This window comes from Malurus melanocephalus, unplaced genomic scaffold (assembly GCF_030028575.1).
Source record: "Malurus melanocephalus ecotype Western Australia unplaced genomic scaffold, MMel_1.1 scaffold_213, whole genome shotgun sequence".
Taxonomy (NCBI): Eukaryota; Metazoa; Chordata; class Aves; order Passeriformes; family Maluridae; genus Malurus; species Malurus melanocephalus.
In genome coordinates, this window is record NW_026623445.1 from 805,061 (window position 1) to 819,723 (window position 14,663).

A 14,663-nucleotide genomic window follows, 5' to 3' on the forward strand; every position below is an offset into this window, starting at 1 on the left:
AGGCAGCTACCAGAGCCCCTCCTTAGCCTGCAGAGGCTTATGAGTTACATCTGTWACAGTTTGGTTTGATAGTAGGCTTTTGGGTGCTTACAACTACCAGGAAGCAGTGAAATGCATCTTAGATGAGGAAATACCAGTGTGCTTTAAATCACGTTTAGCTTTTTCTATTGATTCCAGCTGGAGAAAGGGCAGATCTGAAGGAGCACGAATAAATGCAGAAGCTACACTGCATTATGGCAAACATCCAAGGAAGATGCAAATTCAGCTTCTCTTCTAGGCCACTTGGCTTATTTCTTTTTGCTTCTAGTCCTTAGAAAAAGTCACGATCCGARTCATTCTGGGTGGTGCTGTGATTCAAGGCTCCTGGGCCAGGGAAAAGCTGACATTCCTCATGAGTCAAAGACAGTTTGAATGCTGACATACTGTGCCTTTTCTTTCTTTGGGGGCTTGTCATGGATTTTTCTGGTCTGGGCTATCACAGAGGAAAGATTTCCTTCAAATTTGTCATTGTGGCAGCTGGAAGACTTGGAGCTTTGGAGGGCTTTAGAGCTCAATTCTGGCCCAAGCAGTGTGTGCTGAAGCTGCACTGCCCAGCACTTTGAAGAGGGTGCTTTGCTGCTTGGTCTTCACCATGACCATTGGTAGAGTTGCTGGGTATAATKAAAAGGAGCCTTTCTTCCATGCAGCTGCTTGTTAGTCCCATTTTCCTTGCCAAGACTGTGCTGACAGTGTAGTTTTCATTCAAATTAGAGGGAGGTGAAATTTCCAGGAATTGCTTATGGATCCATTGCATGTACTTRTTAGGACAGGACTGAGAACTAAGCTGCCATCAGTCCAGTTCCAGGTAGTAATCAGCTTGGTCCCTGGCAAGAGTCTTGCTATTCCCTGGCTGGCAGCAGAGCTGGCGGACCCAGCAGATTCCATCCTTGCTGTGTACAGCAGGTAGGSCTCTGAGAATGTTTTACCCATCAGTAAGCTTCAACTGTATATACATCCTGCTTGATGCCTGTTTGCCATTTCTTTGGCTTCGGGCAGTGCCAAAAATAGCTTTCCTTCAGGCTTTTGGGGTACTCGTGATCCTTGTAGTAACATTTCCTCCTCAGGGAGGGCCAAAGGACAGCAGTGGTTCACAAGCAGGGTGTGTGACTGATCTGAGACAGAAGGTCTGGCCTCCCCTCAGATTTCTAGCCATGACCTCTTTTGACAGCGTGACTCACCACTGGGCTGGCCAGCAGGCTGCAGTCTGTGTGGGTCAGCCATAATTATCACAGCTCGTCTGACTCCTGTTAGATTTGTCGCTTATTTCCTGTGGGAGCCGYGACAGTGCTAATCAGTGTCCCACCACCCTCCCTCAAAGTGAAGTAGTGTTTATTAGAACAGAGGCATGCATTGTGTTAAGAGTTGATGTTCCCCTAAAACGCACTCTGTGCTTCACAGCCTGGCCATGTTTGTTGCAGCAGATGTGTCCTCGCACAGAGATGCTTTGTGTCGGAGCTCAGCCCTGCTGCAGCACATGTCTGTTTGAACCTCTCCTTGCAGGCAGCTGCACCAGCTGCTCCATGTTGCTCTGTTCTCCCCCAGCATCATCCAAACCATGTCTGCAGGTTGTGAGGATCATCCCCATYGTGCTGCAGGTGTTAGCTGGAGGTTGTTGTCTGGGAAGCTGTTCAGTGGCTTCCCATCAGGGCACATGAGCTCAATGATGTGTGTGGAGATTCCCTGCACTCCCAGCCCAAGTCCTCAGTACAGCTGGAGAGCCTAGTCTGACAGAAACATGGGAGTTGCACATCATATACAATCATGCAACCAGAGACATACCATTAAGTTTTTGGTGTTTTTAGAGGTTTGCACAGTTGTGCCACAAACACTGAACAAAGCCCAAACCAGGCTGTTTTTTTGGGGGTGTTTTACTGCATGTTCTCCCTTCTGCCCCTCCCTCCTTCCTGTCTGGTAACTCCACTTTGTATCCCCAGTTTCTTCTCATAACATTTGAACTAAGTGTTATGAGAAGAGTGAGTTGGTCACCCTTTCTGTCCTGCTCCTGACTCTCCTGTAAGCCCATGATGAGATCAGGAGGTCTCTTAGAGGGGCTCAGGGGCACCACCTGTGTTGCTACACCTGTAGCCTCCACAGTTCCTTTGCCATAGGTGACCCTGCCTGAAGTCCAGTTTCCCTACTCTTCAGTGACTTGAGTAAAACACCCACCTCTCCGGGGAGAGACAGGAAATGCAAGTTACCAAGATAATGCATTCCYAGGTGCCAGCCCTAAATGTCCTTCACTAACAAAAGTTGCCTTGAATTTCAGGTCCCAGGTTTTGATTGTGCTGAGGTCTCAGAGTGACTCATTTGCTAACATGTTGTTTCCTCTTTAGGGAATTCCCAATGAAAGCTGGAGGCTGACCAAGATTAATGAACGCTATGAGCTGTGTGATACATACCCTGCCATTCTAGCTGTGCCTGTAAACATTCCCGATGAGGAATTAAAGAGAGTGGCATCCTTCAGATCAAGGGGACGCATACCAGTGAGTGGGACAGAAGAAGCCACTTTGATGTGGTTTTGTTACACATACCTTTGGGCMATAAGTAATACCGAGATCAGACTGAGTGAATTCCAGGGACCAAATAAATGTTCAGTGGATAATAAAAGTGACAACAACATGTTTGAGGACATAGAAAACAACAGTATCTGCTGAAACCACTGTTGTGAAAGAGATGTAGACTAAACCAAAATTAGAAGATAAGATAATTCAGCAGAATAGACCAAATCTCAGTTCAGTTCCTGGGAAACACAAAGCAGCCCTGTTTGGCTGTTTGCAATTGTGTGGCTTACTCTGACTTTCAGAATAGAGGAATACRTAGCAATACTCTTGATGAGGGTGCTTATTAAATGAAATTAAGACTAATCACATTGTTGTGATGATTATTTCGGAGATAACTGAAAAAGTACTGGTTTACTTCTCAAGTCTATGGAAAAAATGAGTCTTTTCCTGAAGTGCTTAACTTTTACATGGTGTGGCATAAAGTACGACATATCCCATGTAGTGACTCACACACCAGCCAGAAAAACAKTCTGCATCACATTTTACAGTCAGAGTTAAACTATTTGATCACCTTTTGTTTAAAGTTAAAACTTTGGGAATGCCACCAGAATGAATAAGGACAGAAGAGTTCTTTTTTTCATTCAATTGTGATTTAATAGAATCCAGCCTTCTGGAACCTGCTAACACAGGATCCCAGAGCAAGCCATTACAGGTAATTCACTTCACTGGTTTAATGAATCCCATTTTTCCTTAAATTTATTTCCCATTTGTTTCTGAAGGTCTTGTCATGGATTCACCCCGAAAGTCAAGCAACGATCACTCGCTGTAGCCAGCCCATGGTGGGAGTGAGTGGCAAGCGAAGCAAGGAGGATGAAAAGTACCTTCAAGCCATCATGGATTCTAATGCTCAGTCCCATAAAATCTTCATTTTTGATGCAAGGCCTAGTGTGAATGCTGTAGCCAATAAGGTCAGGTACCTTTTCTTCTGCTTAAAACTGGTAATGTAGTAATTTAGAGCACATTTCCCACCACCATTTCATATTATTCTTCAGAATCACAAAAGGGTGTTCCACTGCAAAGGAAATCTGCATGCAATGATCTGATTCTCTAGACAGACTTTTATACCTGTCGCTATCCATGTGACTACTAACGATCCATTATATTAATCTACAGTGGGAAATGAGATTGGAAGGGGAAAAATACTGAAGTAGTACTGAGGTCAGATTCCAGAACCCTGGATTTTGTGTATCACCATTTTTCAATTTACATGGTTGAAAGACTGCTTCCTCTAACAGCCCAGAACTTTGTCCCTGCTMACTGTGATGGGAGCAGAAGATACTCAGCACTTCTGAAAACCAGGCATCGGGATTTTTAATTTTAAAATATAACTGGGTATTGCTAATGTCAAGGAATGTTGCTGTGTTCTTTCTACTGTTATWGAATCATAGAATTATTTGGGTTGGAAGGGACCTTTATAAAGATCATCGAGTCCTACCCTCCTCTGCCATGAGCAGKGACATCTTCTGCTAGATCAGGTTGCTCAGAGCCTTGTCCAGCCTAACCTTGAATGTTTCTAGGAATGAAACATCTACCATTGCTGTGGGAAACCCTTATAATGAAAAATTTATTCTTTATATCTAGTCTGAATCTACCCTTTGTTACTTGCAAACTATTGCCCCTTGTCCTGTCACAATAGGTCCTACTAAAACATCTGTCCCCATCTCAYTTATAAGCCTCCTTRAAGTACTGGAAGGCTGCTGTAAGGTGTCTCCAGCACCTTGCCTTCTCTGCCYTTCCTCACAGGAGAGGTGTTCCAGTCCTCTGATAATCTAAGTGGATTTGCTCCAACAGTTCCATGTCTTTCCTGTGCTGGGACCCCAGATGTGGATGCAGCACTGCAGGTGGGGTCTCTCCAGAGCAGAGCAGAGGGGMAGAATCCCCTCCCTGGCCCTGCTGCCCACGCTGCTTCTGGTGCAGCCCAGGACAGGTTTGGCTTTCTGGGCTGTGAGTGCACATGGCTGGCTCATGTCCAGCCTCTCATCCACCAGCACCCCCAGATCCTTCTCACAGGGCTGCTCTCAATCTGTCCATCCCTGAGCCCATGGTGATACCAGGGGCTGCCCCAACCCAGGTGCAGCACCTTGCGCTTGGCCTTGTTAAATGTCATCAAGTTCCCATGGACCCATTTCTTGAGCTTGTCCAGGTCCCTCTGGATGGCATCCTGTCCTTCAGGAGTGTCAGCTGTAYCACTCAGCTGGGTGTCATCTGCAAATCTGATGAGGGTGCTCTTGATCCTTTTGGCTTTGTCATTGATGAAGACCAAGTTAAAGAGCACTGGTCCCCATACGGACTCCTCAGGGACACCACTTGCCACTGACTGGACATTGAGCCATTGGCCACTATCGTCTGGCTGTGATTATCCAATTTCTCATCCATCAAACTGTCTACCCATCATCTCCAATTTAGAGAAAGATGTTGTGGGGGACTGTGTCAAAGGCTTTACAAAAGTCCAGGTAGATGACATCCATAGCCCTTCCCTTGTCTGCTGCTGTARTCACTCCCTCATAGAAGGCCACTGGRCTGGTCAGGCAGGACTTGCCCTTGGTGAAGCCCTGCTGGCTATCCTGAATCACCTCCCTCTCTTCCATGTGCCTTAGCACATCTTCTAAAAGGATCTTTTCCATGATCCTCCCAGGCACAGAGGTCAGTAATTTTCAGGGTCCATCATTCTAACTGTCTAAAATTTGTGTTCCATGCCATCTTGTTAAGCTTTGTTTTAATGATGGAGCTGATTTGTTGCACTAAAGCTCCTTTTTTTTTTTTTTTCCAATCTGCCTTTCCCACTGCTTAGGAAAGGCAATTAGTGTGTGGGTTATACTCCTCGATAATAGTATGGTAAATTTTTAAATGATAGAATAGCGAATGTAATGAGTTAGCAGCTTGAATGGGGATAAATGATAATTACAGAGGAAAAGAAGGCCTGTAATGTGATATTCTTTGGTAAAAGATTGTAGAATTCATTAGCTATTGCAGAAGAGAGATGCGAAGTGTGGCCCTGTACATGTTTGCTCCCAGTTGTAAAATAAAGCCAATGTTTTCTGCCCTTTTTAGGTAGTCCAGTAGTCCAGTGGTATTTTGTCAGGTGCTATTTGCTCAGGAAAAATGACTGGGATAAAGTATAAAATACGTTTTTGCTTAATGATTTGTATGTKAATTTTGTTCTTCAGGCTAAAGGAGGGGGCTATGAGAGTGAGGATGCCTATCAGAATGCAGAATTAGTGTTCCTGGACATTCACAATATTCATGTTATGAGAGAGTCRCTGAGAAAACTGAAAGAAATTGTATATCCCAACATCGAGGAGACTCATTGGCTCTCTAATTTAGAGTCAACTCACTGGCTAGAGCATATCAAGGTATGCATGTCTGCATCTACTCACTGCATGTGGTGGAGCAACCACAAGTCCTTACCAGTTTGTTCACTGGGAAAGATATCAAGCTAGCTCCAGGATTTTCAATTCCTTGCAAATTTAAAGACTTACAATTTGTTTTCCATTTATAAGCAACTAAAACCATAATTTTTTGGAGTGAGGAATCTTATAGAGGTAGGAAGAGAGACAAGACAAGGGGCTGAAATATTGAAAGATGGTGTTTTGGAAGTGAAGGCTGTTCCTGCTTGATACATAACTGTGAAAACTCTGCTTAGAGCTCAGGAGTCACRGAGTTTCCAAGCTCTTTACTCATGTCCTTGACATCCTGGTGTCATTACCTGAAATGAAAATGCTGGGAATCTGTACCCTGTCAGCCTTTCAGGAATCCAAGCAGAGTCAGAATRAGGAGGCAAAATGTTTTGGTTTCTACAGACGTTGGTTTTCAAATGAAGTTCTTTCTCTTCTAAAAGTGTCCAGCTTACACTGGTGCTCTGCTGATGCAGGCAGGGGCAGACCTGCTCCTGGGGCAGCTGGAAGGTGATGGCCATGTTGTGTTCGTGTCGGTCACAAAATGCTCCTGCATTTAAATCCTGACTTGTCCAAGGACAGAGCTTAATGCAAGGGCTCTTCTAGTGTGCCTACACTACAGTTTAGAYGTGTTGTCATCTTTCTGGAGCAAAAAATGTGTTCACCAGTTTGCTGTCCTAGTTGTAAAGTAGTTGGAACTCATTTACCATTTTCCTTGAGGCAAACAGAGCCCTTGGTTTGTCCTGTGCTGTCACTAGCTATTTTTCATTTATAGTTTCTGTTCCAAAGAGATTTTTTTAATTTGCTTTTTTTCCTTGTYCTAGCTCATTCTTGCTGGAGCCCTTCGGATTGCTGACAAAGTGGAATCAGGGAAGACATCTGTGGTTGTACACTGCAGTGATGGCTGGGACCGGACAGCCCAGCTCACCTCTCTCTCCCTGCTCATGTTGGATGGTTACTACCGAACTATCAGAGGCTTTGAAGTGCTGGTGGAGAAGGAGTGGCTGAGCTTTGGCCACAGATTTCAGCTGGTGAGTAACTAGCCTGTGGAAGGCACTGAGCAGAAAGTTACTGTCTCTCTTGAAGGATTTCAAAGGAGTTTAGCCTTTCCCGGGAGAAGTTTCCTGCCTGAGCTTGCAGAAGAGAGGTGAATGCTGATACTATTGCTTTCTACCTATAATTCCATTCATCTCTTAAACTCCTTGGGATTATACTGGTATGATACAAGGCACAGGTGGTATTRAATCTCTCAGGTGTTTGACTGATAATATCATGGTCCCATGCTTAGGCTTAAACTAACAATGTGCTTTTGGTTCGATGCTGGCATTTCTGCTGGGAGTTGGCAGAAGCCACTGGGGTATTTTTTGTTTTTCTTTCTAATTCAGTCCATTTTCTGAGACTGCTTGGGCACAGTCATCTAAGAAATGCTTTGGTATTGAAGAGGTTGGGGARTTTGTTTATAGCCTTGACCTCACATTTTCTCAGGAACACTTTGTTTTTGGAGAGGCTTCTAATTATTTAGGTGAAAGAGCAGCACTTTGAGCCTGGACCACGAGCAGCTTGTGGTTGTGTTTTTGCAGTCAGCAGAGAGGCAGCTTTGTGGGGTTGTGACACAGCAATTTGTTASAGTTTTCCCTGGTGGGAGTTGAGAGAGCCTTTCAGTAGTGTCCTTTCAGTCTTTGTTCCTGTTTTTTGCCTGTAGCYGTTCTCTAGTGCTTCTTTAATTTTGCAAGGGCTAGAACAAGGTCTGTGTAGCACTGGCAGGGGTGGCTTGTAGTGAAGAAGGTGAGGAAACTGAGGCCCTAAAGCAACTGAGGTTCTGCTGCAGCAAAACTTGTTATCTGGTATTTGAACAATGAGTGTTCTAGCTTCTTCACTGTCTAGCCAAGGAAGATACTGATAGTGATTTCTTTGGTGAGGAGAGATCAGGGAATTCTGTTACTTACATGTCCTCGTGTCTTTGTACGGCGCTTGGGGCTCCTGGGAAATATATAACCATTAATGTGCTCTGCTAGTTCTGAGGAGTCGTGCCTCACATGTGTTGGCCACACAGCATGGTCAGGGTTGGAGGGCTGCTCCTGGGAACGCTGTCATTACTGCCTCTGYGGAGGTGGCAGGAGACAGGCTGGGCTGGTGTTTGTACAGCTCTTGGAAGCCGCGAGGTGTTGCGTGACGGTTATCGCCGCATGCCGTGCCTGTAGGTAGTGCTTGGATCGAGCACCCTCTACTACTGAAGTAGCCAGGACAACAGCTGCAACTGAAGCAAAAAGCATTCTCATTTTTTTTCCTTCTGAACTTTAGCTATTAACTGAAATCAGTGCCAGCATAGCATCTGGAGCCTCTGCTCAGGCAACTCTTGTTTTAACTTAGCATAAAAATATCCCYATAAAGAATTTTCACTTCAAAGACAAAGGGAGTAGCTGTCCTTTACTCCTTTAGCCACTGATATGGACAAAGCAGTATCAAGACTAATTTGAAGTTTTTTGAAGCWGTTGGTAAAGGTTTAGGTGGCTGARAGCAGACCCCAGCAGTTTCCCTGTGAAGCCCTGTGTGACTCRTGTTCTTTGTCCTGCTGTTTCAGAGAGTTGGCCACGGGGACAAGAATCATGCAGATGCAGATCGCTCTCCTGTCTTCCTGCAGTTCATCGACTGTGTGTGGCAAATGACAAGACAGGTAAACTGCTGGGTGGCACCCGTGTCCACAAAGCCAGTGTGCCAAGATGTGGCACAGTGTTTGGATACAGGAATGATTTCCAGGCTGACCTGTGCAAGCTCTCCTTCCTGGGCTTGTATTCTTACTTGGGTTCTGGCAGCAGGCTTTTTGGGAGTCTGTTTAGCAGRGAGCCTGAAGGCCCTTGCTAACAAYAGTCCCTAGCATGGTGGGTGCAGCAGATCTCTGTTGCCTCCGCTCGAGCTGATCCTGTAACCAAACCTGCAGCAAGACATGCTCTATTTTAACTTTTTCTGAAGGCASATGTACTGCTCCCAATTCGTAACGTGATGTACAGAGCCAAGTGCTTCACTTCGTACCACACACGGCAAAAGTACAGGCCAGGAGAGATCCCCTGTGTCTGGGAGGTTTTACCCCAAAGGATGTGGAAYGTGGAAGGTTTTTTGTGTCTTCTGTGATGCAAATGTCAGCTATGGTCAGGCAGTTCACTGAGAAAAAGTTTAGCTCATCATGGATTAAACCAGGAGAAATGGAAGGGAAGGATACCACTATATAGGAAACTGTGCCACATCCATGCAGAGAGAAGGGGAGGCTTTGCCTCCATCAAAAGTTCTCTCATTGTGGTCTTGGATGGCTTCTGCAGCTGGTGAGGTCAGGATATTGCAACTGGGGCAGCCTGGGTGGTTGTGAGGGAGGAAGGCCTCCTGCTCTTGTCTCCATCGCCCCAGCATGTCTTTGCAGTTTACTGTGTGTTGCCTTAAGGACCCTTTGTGAAGCTCCAGTTGTCCCTGTCTCAGATCAGATTGTTTTTGCACAGAACTCAGCAGCAGACAAGGCCTGTGCCMATACACCTTTTCCTTCTGCTGACCTCTGTTGCAAGGTGTCTCCCTGCTCTGGGAAGGGCTGTGTTAGGCACCCAGGTTATTTCCATTTGACCCTGGGAAATTTCCACTTTTGAAATGCGTTCATTTCACATGTGCCTTTTGTTCAAAGGCCGGCTGCATGGCTGTCATGGGGGCAGGCAGAGCAGAGCAAGCTTCAATYTGAAGCAGCACTGAGTGTATATATAAACACAGTGTTCTAACCCTTCAGACTTCTGGCTTTTGCTCGAAATTCCTCTCTGCACATGCAAAGCGGCTTTCCAAGAGGGAAGCTCTTGCTTCTGGAAGGAGCAAATATGACCCTGAATATCCAGCCAGGCAGGGAACAGGGACAGATCCTGTTGTAGAAATCAAGAGTCCAACCCTTTGTGAAGATCACAGTGTGAAAGTTTGTCTTCCTTTTTTAAAATTCCAGCCTAATTTTCTGTTTCTGCCTAAAGTTCCCTACAGCATTTGAGTTCAATGAGTACTTCTTGATCACCATCCTGGATCACCTGTACAGCTGTTTGTTTGGGACTTTCCTGTGCAGCAGTGAGCAGCAGAGAGTGAAGGAGGTAAGACGGATTCCCTCAAAGGGAAAAGCCTGTTCCTGATTGTTTTAGCTGGCCAGATACTGCTACAGAAACTGGTTCCTCATTCCAAGATAGTTGTAAATGTGGGACTGGGAAATGCCTCCTTCTTAACAGCTGGCAACTTGGGGTATTCTCCTCCTTGCACAAACTACTGTCTGTTGGAAATTTCGTGTTTCAGGGCAGCACCATCTCCCTTCTGGACACCCTGTCCACTTCCAGTTAGTCACTAGTGGTTCTATAGCTCCTGGTGTTTCTCAGGTAGTGGAAACAATTTTGCTTTGAACTTCAGTTTACTGTAACCTTCTCCGTGGGAACTGGTACTTTTTTGACGTCCCTTTTCTTTGAAGTGGTCCCTTTAGGGGACCAAGTGTGCASTGTCATTCTGCACACATGGGTTACAGCAAGTAACTGGTCTGTATGTGTGTTCTTGCTGTGCTTGCAACTTTYTGGGAGAGGACAACTCTCCTACTATTAGTAAGGACGTGCCTCTCTGTCCTGCCACAAGCCAGCTGTGCCCTGCAGTCTAGCCRAGGTTTGTTTGCCCAGGGAGGAGCATAGAGTTGTGTACATCCAGACCCAGTCTGGAATTAAAAGGAAACAGTGGCACTCATTGTTTCACCTGCCTGAAAATGAAGCATTCTGTCACCAAAGGCTGCAGCCTAATTTCACAGAGGTACACAAGGGCAGTGCTGTGTGGACCTGATAYGATTATATTTGGTAGAACATCTCTTAAAAATAATCATAAAAATGAACTGTAATGTAAAAGGGATAGCATTTGACTGTCATGAAATCAGTGTCCCTGTTTCTCTGGAGTCCACAATGATTGAATAATTTTCATTTCCAGAGAAGAGAATCTGCATGCTGTTTGCACGTGGGTTGTTTTTTTTTTTATTTAAAGCCATCAGCCTAGTGAAGTTCTTAATCTAGGAAGTACTTCAGTGTTTTCAGTGGGAGTATTCACAGGCCTAATTACTCCATTAGAGCAGGGCCTAAGTCTAATGTTTTCTTTTTTGCCTTTGCAATKAAATAGTCCAGCAAGTCCTTGAGAAGCACTTCAGAGAAGTGAAGTTTAACTAAAGAACTGAGAGTTCACATGCCAGGTCCCCTCACTGTACAAAGGGTGATTCCTGCTGTGTTGGCAGCTGGRTGGGTCAGAGGGGTTGTTCCGTGCCAGGGCATGTGTGCCTGCCTGCATCCATGTGCTTCGAGTACAATAACCACATCAAAAGAACAGTTTGGGGGGATTTTTAAGCTACAAAAAAGCAAYCAGCTCCATGTTAATGACAGGCATATGTCTGTGCTGCTATAGTTTGTAGATAGCTGGGATTCGTATGGCAAATAAAGCCTCCTCCACCCCCTTCCCTTGCAGAGCCTTCCAAAAAAGACTGTATCACTTTGGTCTTACATCAACAGCCAACTGGAAGACTTCACTAACCCGTTGTACGTGAGCTACTCCAACCACGTCCTGTATCCCGTGGCCAGCATGCGCCACCTCGAGCTCTGGGTCGGCTACTACATCCGCTGGAACCCCAGGATGAAGCCTCAGGTACGTCTCCTCCTMTTCTGCTTCCCTGTCTCCTGGTACCAGTACTGTTGTTTTGGACTTCGAGACTTTTAGGTAGAGTACAAACTGACGCTGCTGCTGCTTAAATCAGAATGCAAACACCTAAATTCCAATGCCAGCAAGAGCAAGCACCACCTAGAGCTGCTGGGTGCAGGTGCTCTGCTGGACATCACCACCTTGTGAAATCTGCAGCAGCTGAAGATTCTCAGCAATTTGGGAAATTTCTCACTTGGAATGTGGGAAAAATTATCTGAATTCTCTTTATAAAAGAGCTTAAACCCATAAGAACTTCTATAGATGTGGAACTCTAGATAGGAGTTTTGGGGCTGTATTTAAATTACTGGCGAGGGAACCTGCTGCTTGCTTTGGCTGCCTGAGGCACAAGGGTCTGACAGAGCCATCTYACACCCCTGACCCCAGCCAGCAGGGCTGCTGGCTTGCCCTGGGGCAGGACCTCAGACAGGCAGACTGAGCATGACCCTGAATGCTTTTAGTAGGACCAAAAGTGACCCATCACTTTTTAGTAGGAAGGGACAAAAATTCCCAGATTACTTCAGTGCCCATCTGCAGGYAACAGCTTTGCAAATCTGCAGCATTAGACAGGAACCCTGCAAACACTTTGTGGTACTGACGGTTTCAGAACTATCTGAAAATATTTAGAAGAATCTGGCTGGGTTTTTTCCCACAAGCCCCTGAAATTATGTCCAGGATGAGATGCCATGGCCAGTGTCTCCCAGAAAAGTCAGATTTGAGTTTGGCAGTTGTCATCTTTCAAAATACATAGACTGTTTTATTTAGCCCCCATTGCACTATGTGTGTTGGATCCAAGTGAGCATGCCAAAGCCAGAGCTAGCACTCAAGTACCTTGGGGCTGGAGACTGATGACACTCATGTACCTCCCCTCCTTCCCTGGTAGCTGTGTGTAAGGTCAGCAACAGTTTTGTGCTTCAGGCCCTAGCTGACTTCCATGCTGACCTCCCAGCACTCAGCTACACCTTTCCTTGCAGGAGCCTGTCCACAATCGCTACAAGGAGCTTCTGGCCAAGCGGGCCGAGCTGCAGAAGAAAGTGGAGGAACTGCAAAGAGAAATCACCAACCGTTCCACCTCATCCTCGGAGCGAGCCRGCTCTCCCGCACAGTGTGTCGCTCCCGTACAGACAGTTGTGTAACACTGACATTTATTTTTTGCTGAGTACCTTCCCAGGCCCATAGGGGGCAGCTTTTCTGAAACCCVTGGCTTTCCAGCATGGTGCCTGGGAGATGCCAACCTATTTATTTATTTCTCTCCAGGGTAATTTATTAGTACTGTAGCACTAGAGAAGGCTTAAAGCAAAAGCCGACACAGACAAGGCCCCCTATGCAATTAACATTCTCAGTGGCTAGCTCTTAATACAAGCCAATTGCACTTGCCACCTGTAAGAAGCCTGGAGCTCACTCTTTGTTCATCAGTGTGCTGGGAATCACTTGGTTTTAAAGAGACTGTGCATGAGAATGAAGTACTGTGGGGGAGAGATGTCTGCTCAGAAGTTTGGAAGGCCAAACCTGGCTTTGTATTGGAGCCTCAGATGCAGCTGTGTTGGACCAACCGTCAGCCGTTAATGTGCACAGCAGTGAATGAGAGTGCTTGCCAGCACACCTGGAAACGTGTCACTCCCTTCACCTCGGCCTACATCATAGGAAGCCATGTAAACGATGCCTTATTTAAAGGAAGGGCAGCTTCTCTCAATAAAACACAGCAGTAGAGGAGCAACATCCAGGACTTGATCTTGTAGGACAACGTTTACTTCCATCTCTGCCACTTTAGAATCTCGCTTACGGTTTACAGTGGGTGTGCCAGGATGCAACTTAAGCACCCTTATTTCTGAGTGGGGAGCAGAGCCTGGCTCCCCTGGGCTTTCCACAGCTCCTCTGGCTTCCAGTGCCTCACAGTCATCAGGGGAAATGTAGTGGAATACCAAGGGGCACGTGTGAACTGCTGGGATCAGCCATTACATTTTGCTTGGGTAAGCATAAATAGTGACTTTAATGTTTCTGTGCAGGGTTATAGTGGTGTACTTATGGTATTTCCGTTTTCTGTTCACTAATGGAAGCAACTGTGCATCAACCAAAGACGCCTTTCTGCCTGCATCGCAACTGCTGCTTAAGGTTTTTTCTGGCAGACTGAACAGCTTAGCCATTTTCTAATGCCTGCCTTTTCTCTCATAGTCTGCTTCAAGAACTGGTGTCACTCAACTAAACTCAAGTTGAAATTCAATTTTAATACAACAATGTACTGTAGGAGATAAAATAGACTTGTTGAAACCATGACTGCCCCYTTGCTCTTCACGTGAGCACAGGGTTGCAGAACACGGTGCTTACAGCAAAGGCATTAAATATGTGCAAGGTCTTCAGGCTGCTTCTCCACCTCTGTGCAGCAAGGTGCACTGTGTTGCTCTTTTATGGCAGGATCTCAGACTGCAGCCACCTGTTGAAAATACCTGTTAGCATGCTGCTTCATGCAGCTGTTCCACTAGAGAAGGATTTTTGGGGAGAGCCTGAGAGTAGACCTGTTTCCACCTAAGAAACTGCCTTTCAAAAGCCACATTCCTTCCAAGGCAGTTAACAGTACTTTCCTCCTGCAGTCTCCATTTCTGCCTGCTCTACTGCTGCAATCACCACACCGTGCTTACAGAGAAATCCACAGCCACCTTCCAACACCACGAGTAACAGGCTGCACAGCATCACCATGTTATAGGGTGGCCTGTGACATTATGGTTCAATTGTGCAAAGAATCCACACAAAATGCTTTCTAGGGACTTGGACTTGCTTTGAGGTTAAAGGGCAGGTCTGCTTTTATGTACAATCATTATTTAATGATGTTTAAAGCATTATTCTGTATTAGCGAATTGACTTTGTGTGTATATTTTGTTTCTTGATGAAGGCTGTTTGGTTTCCTTAACACTAATAAAAGCTGATAAATGGATAAAGTTCCTGTACTCCT

General features: G+C 45.7%; 1 protein-coding gene across 1 annotated transcript in view; it reads left to right on the forward strand.

Moving 5' to 3' along the window:
* The window catches only part of MTMR2 (myotubularin related protein 2), a 62,138-nt gene extending 47,488 nt beyond the window's left edge, over positions 1-14,650 (forward strand). The window contains exons 8-15 of the mRNA XM_057374016.1: positions 2,373-2,522; positions 3,320-3,508; positions 5,768-5,953; positions 6,820-7,026; positions 8,577-8,669; positions 9,988-10,101; positions 11,489-11,665; positions 12,691-14,650. Coding sequence (XP_057229999.1) covers positions 2,373-2,522; positions 3,320-3,508; positions 5,768-5,953; positions 6,820-7,026; positions 8,577-8,669; positions 9,988-10,101; positions 11,489-11,665; positions 12,691-12,852 — 1,278 coding nt within the window. The 3' untranslated portion in view covers positions 12,853-14,650. The remainder of the gene's footprint in view (positions 1-2,372; positions 2,523-3,319; positions 3,509-5,767; positions 5,954-6,819; positions 7,027-8,576; positions 8,670-9,987; positions 10,102-11,488; positions 11,666-12,690) is intronic.
* Positions 14,651-14,663: the final 13 nt, after the last annotated feature.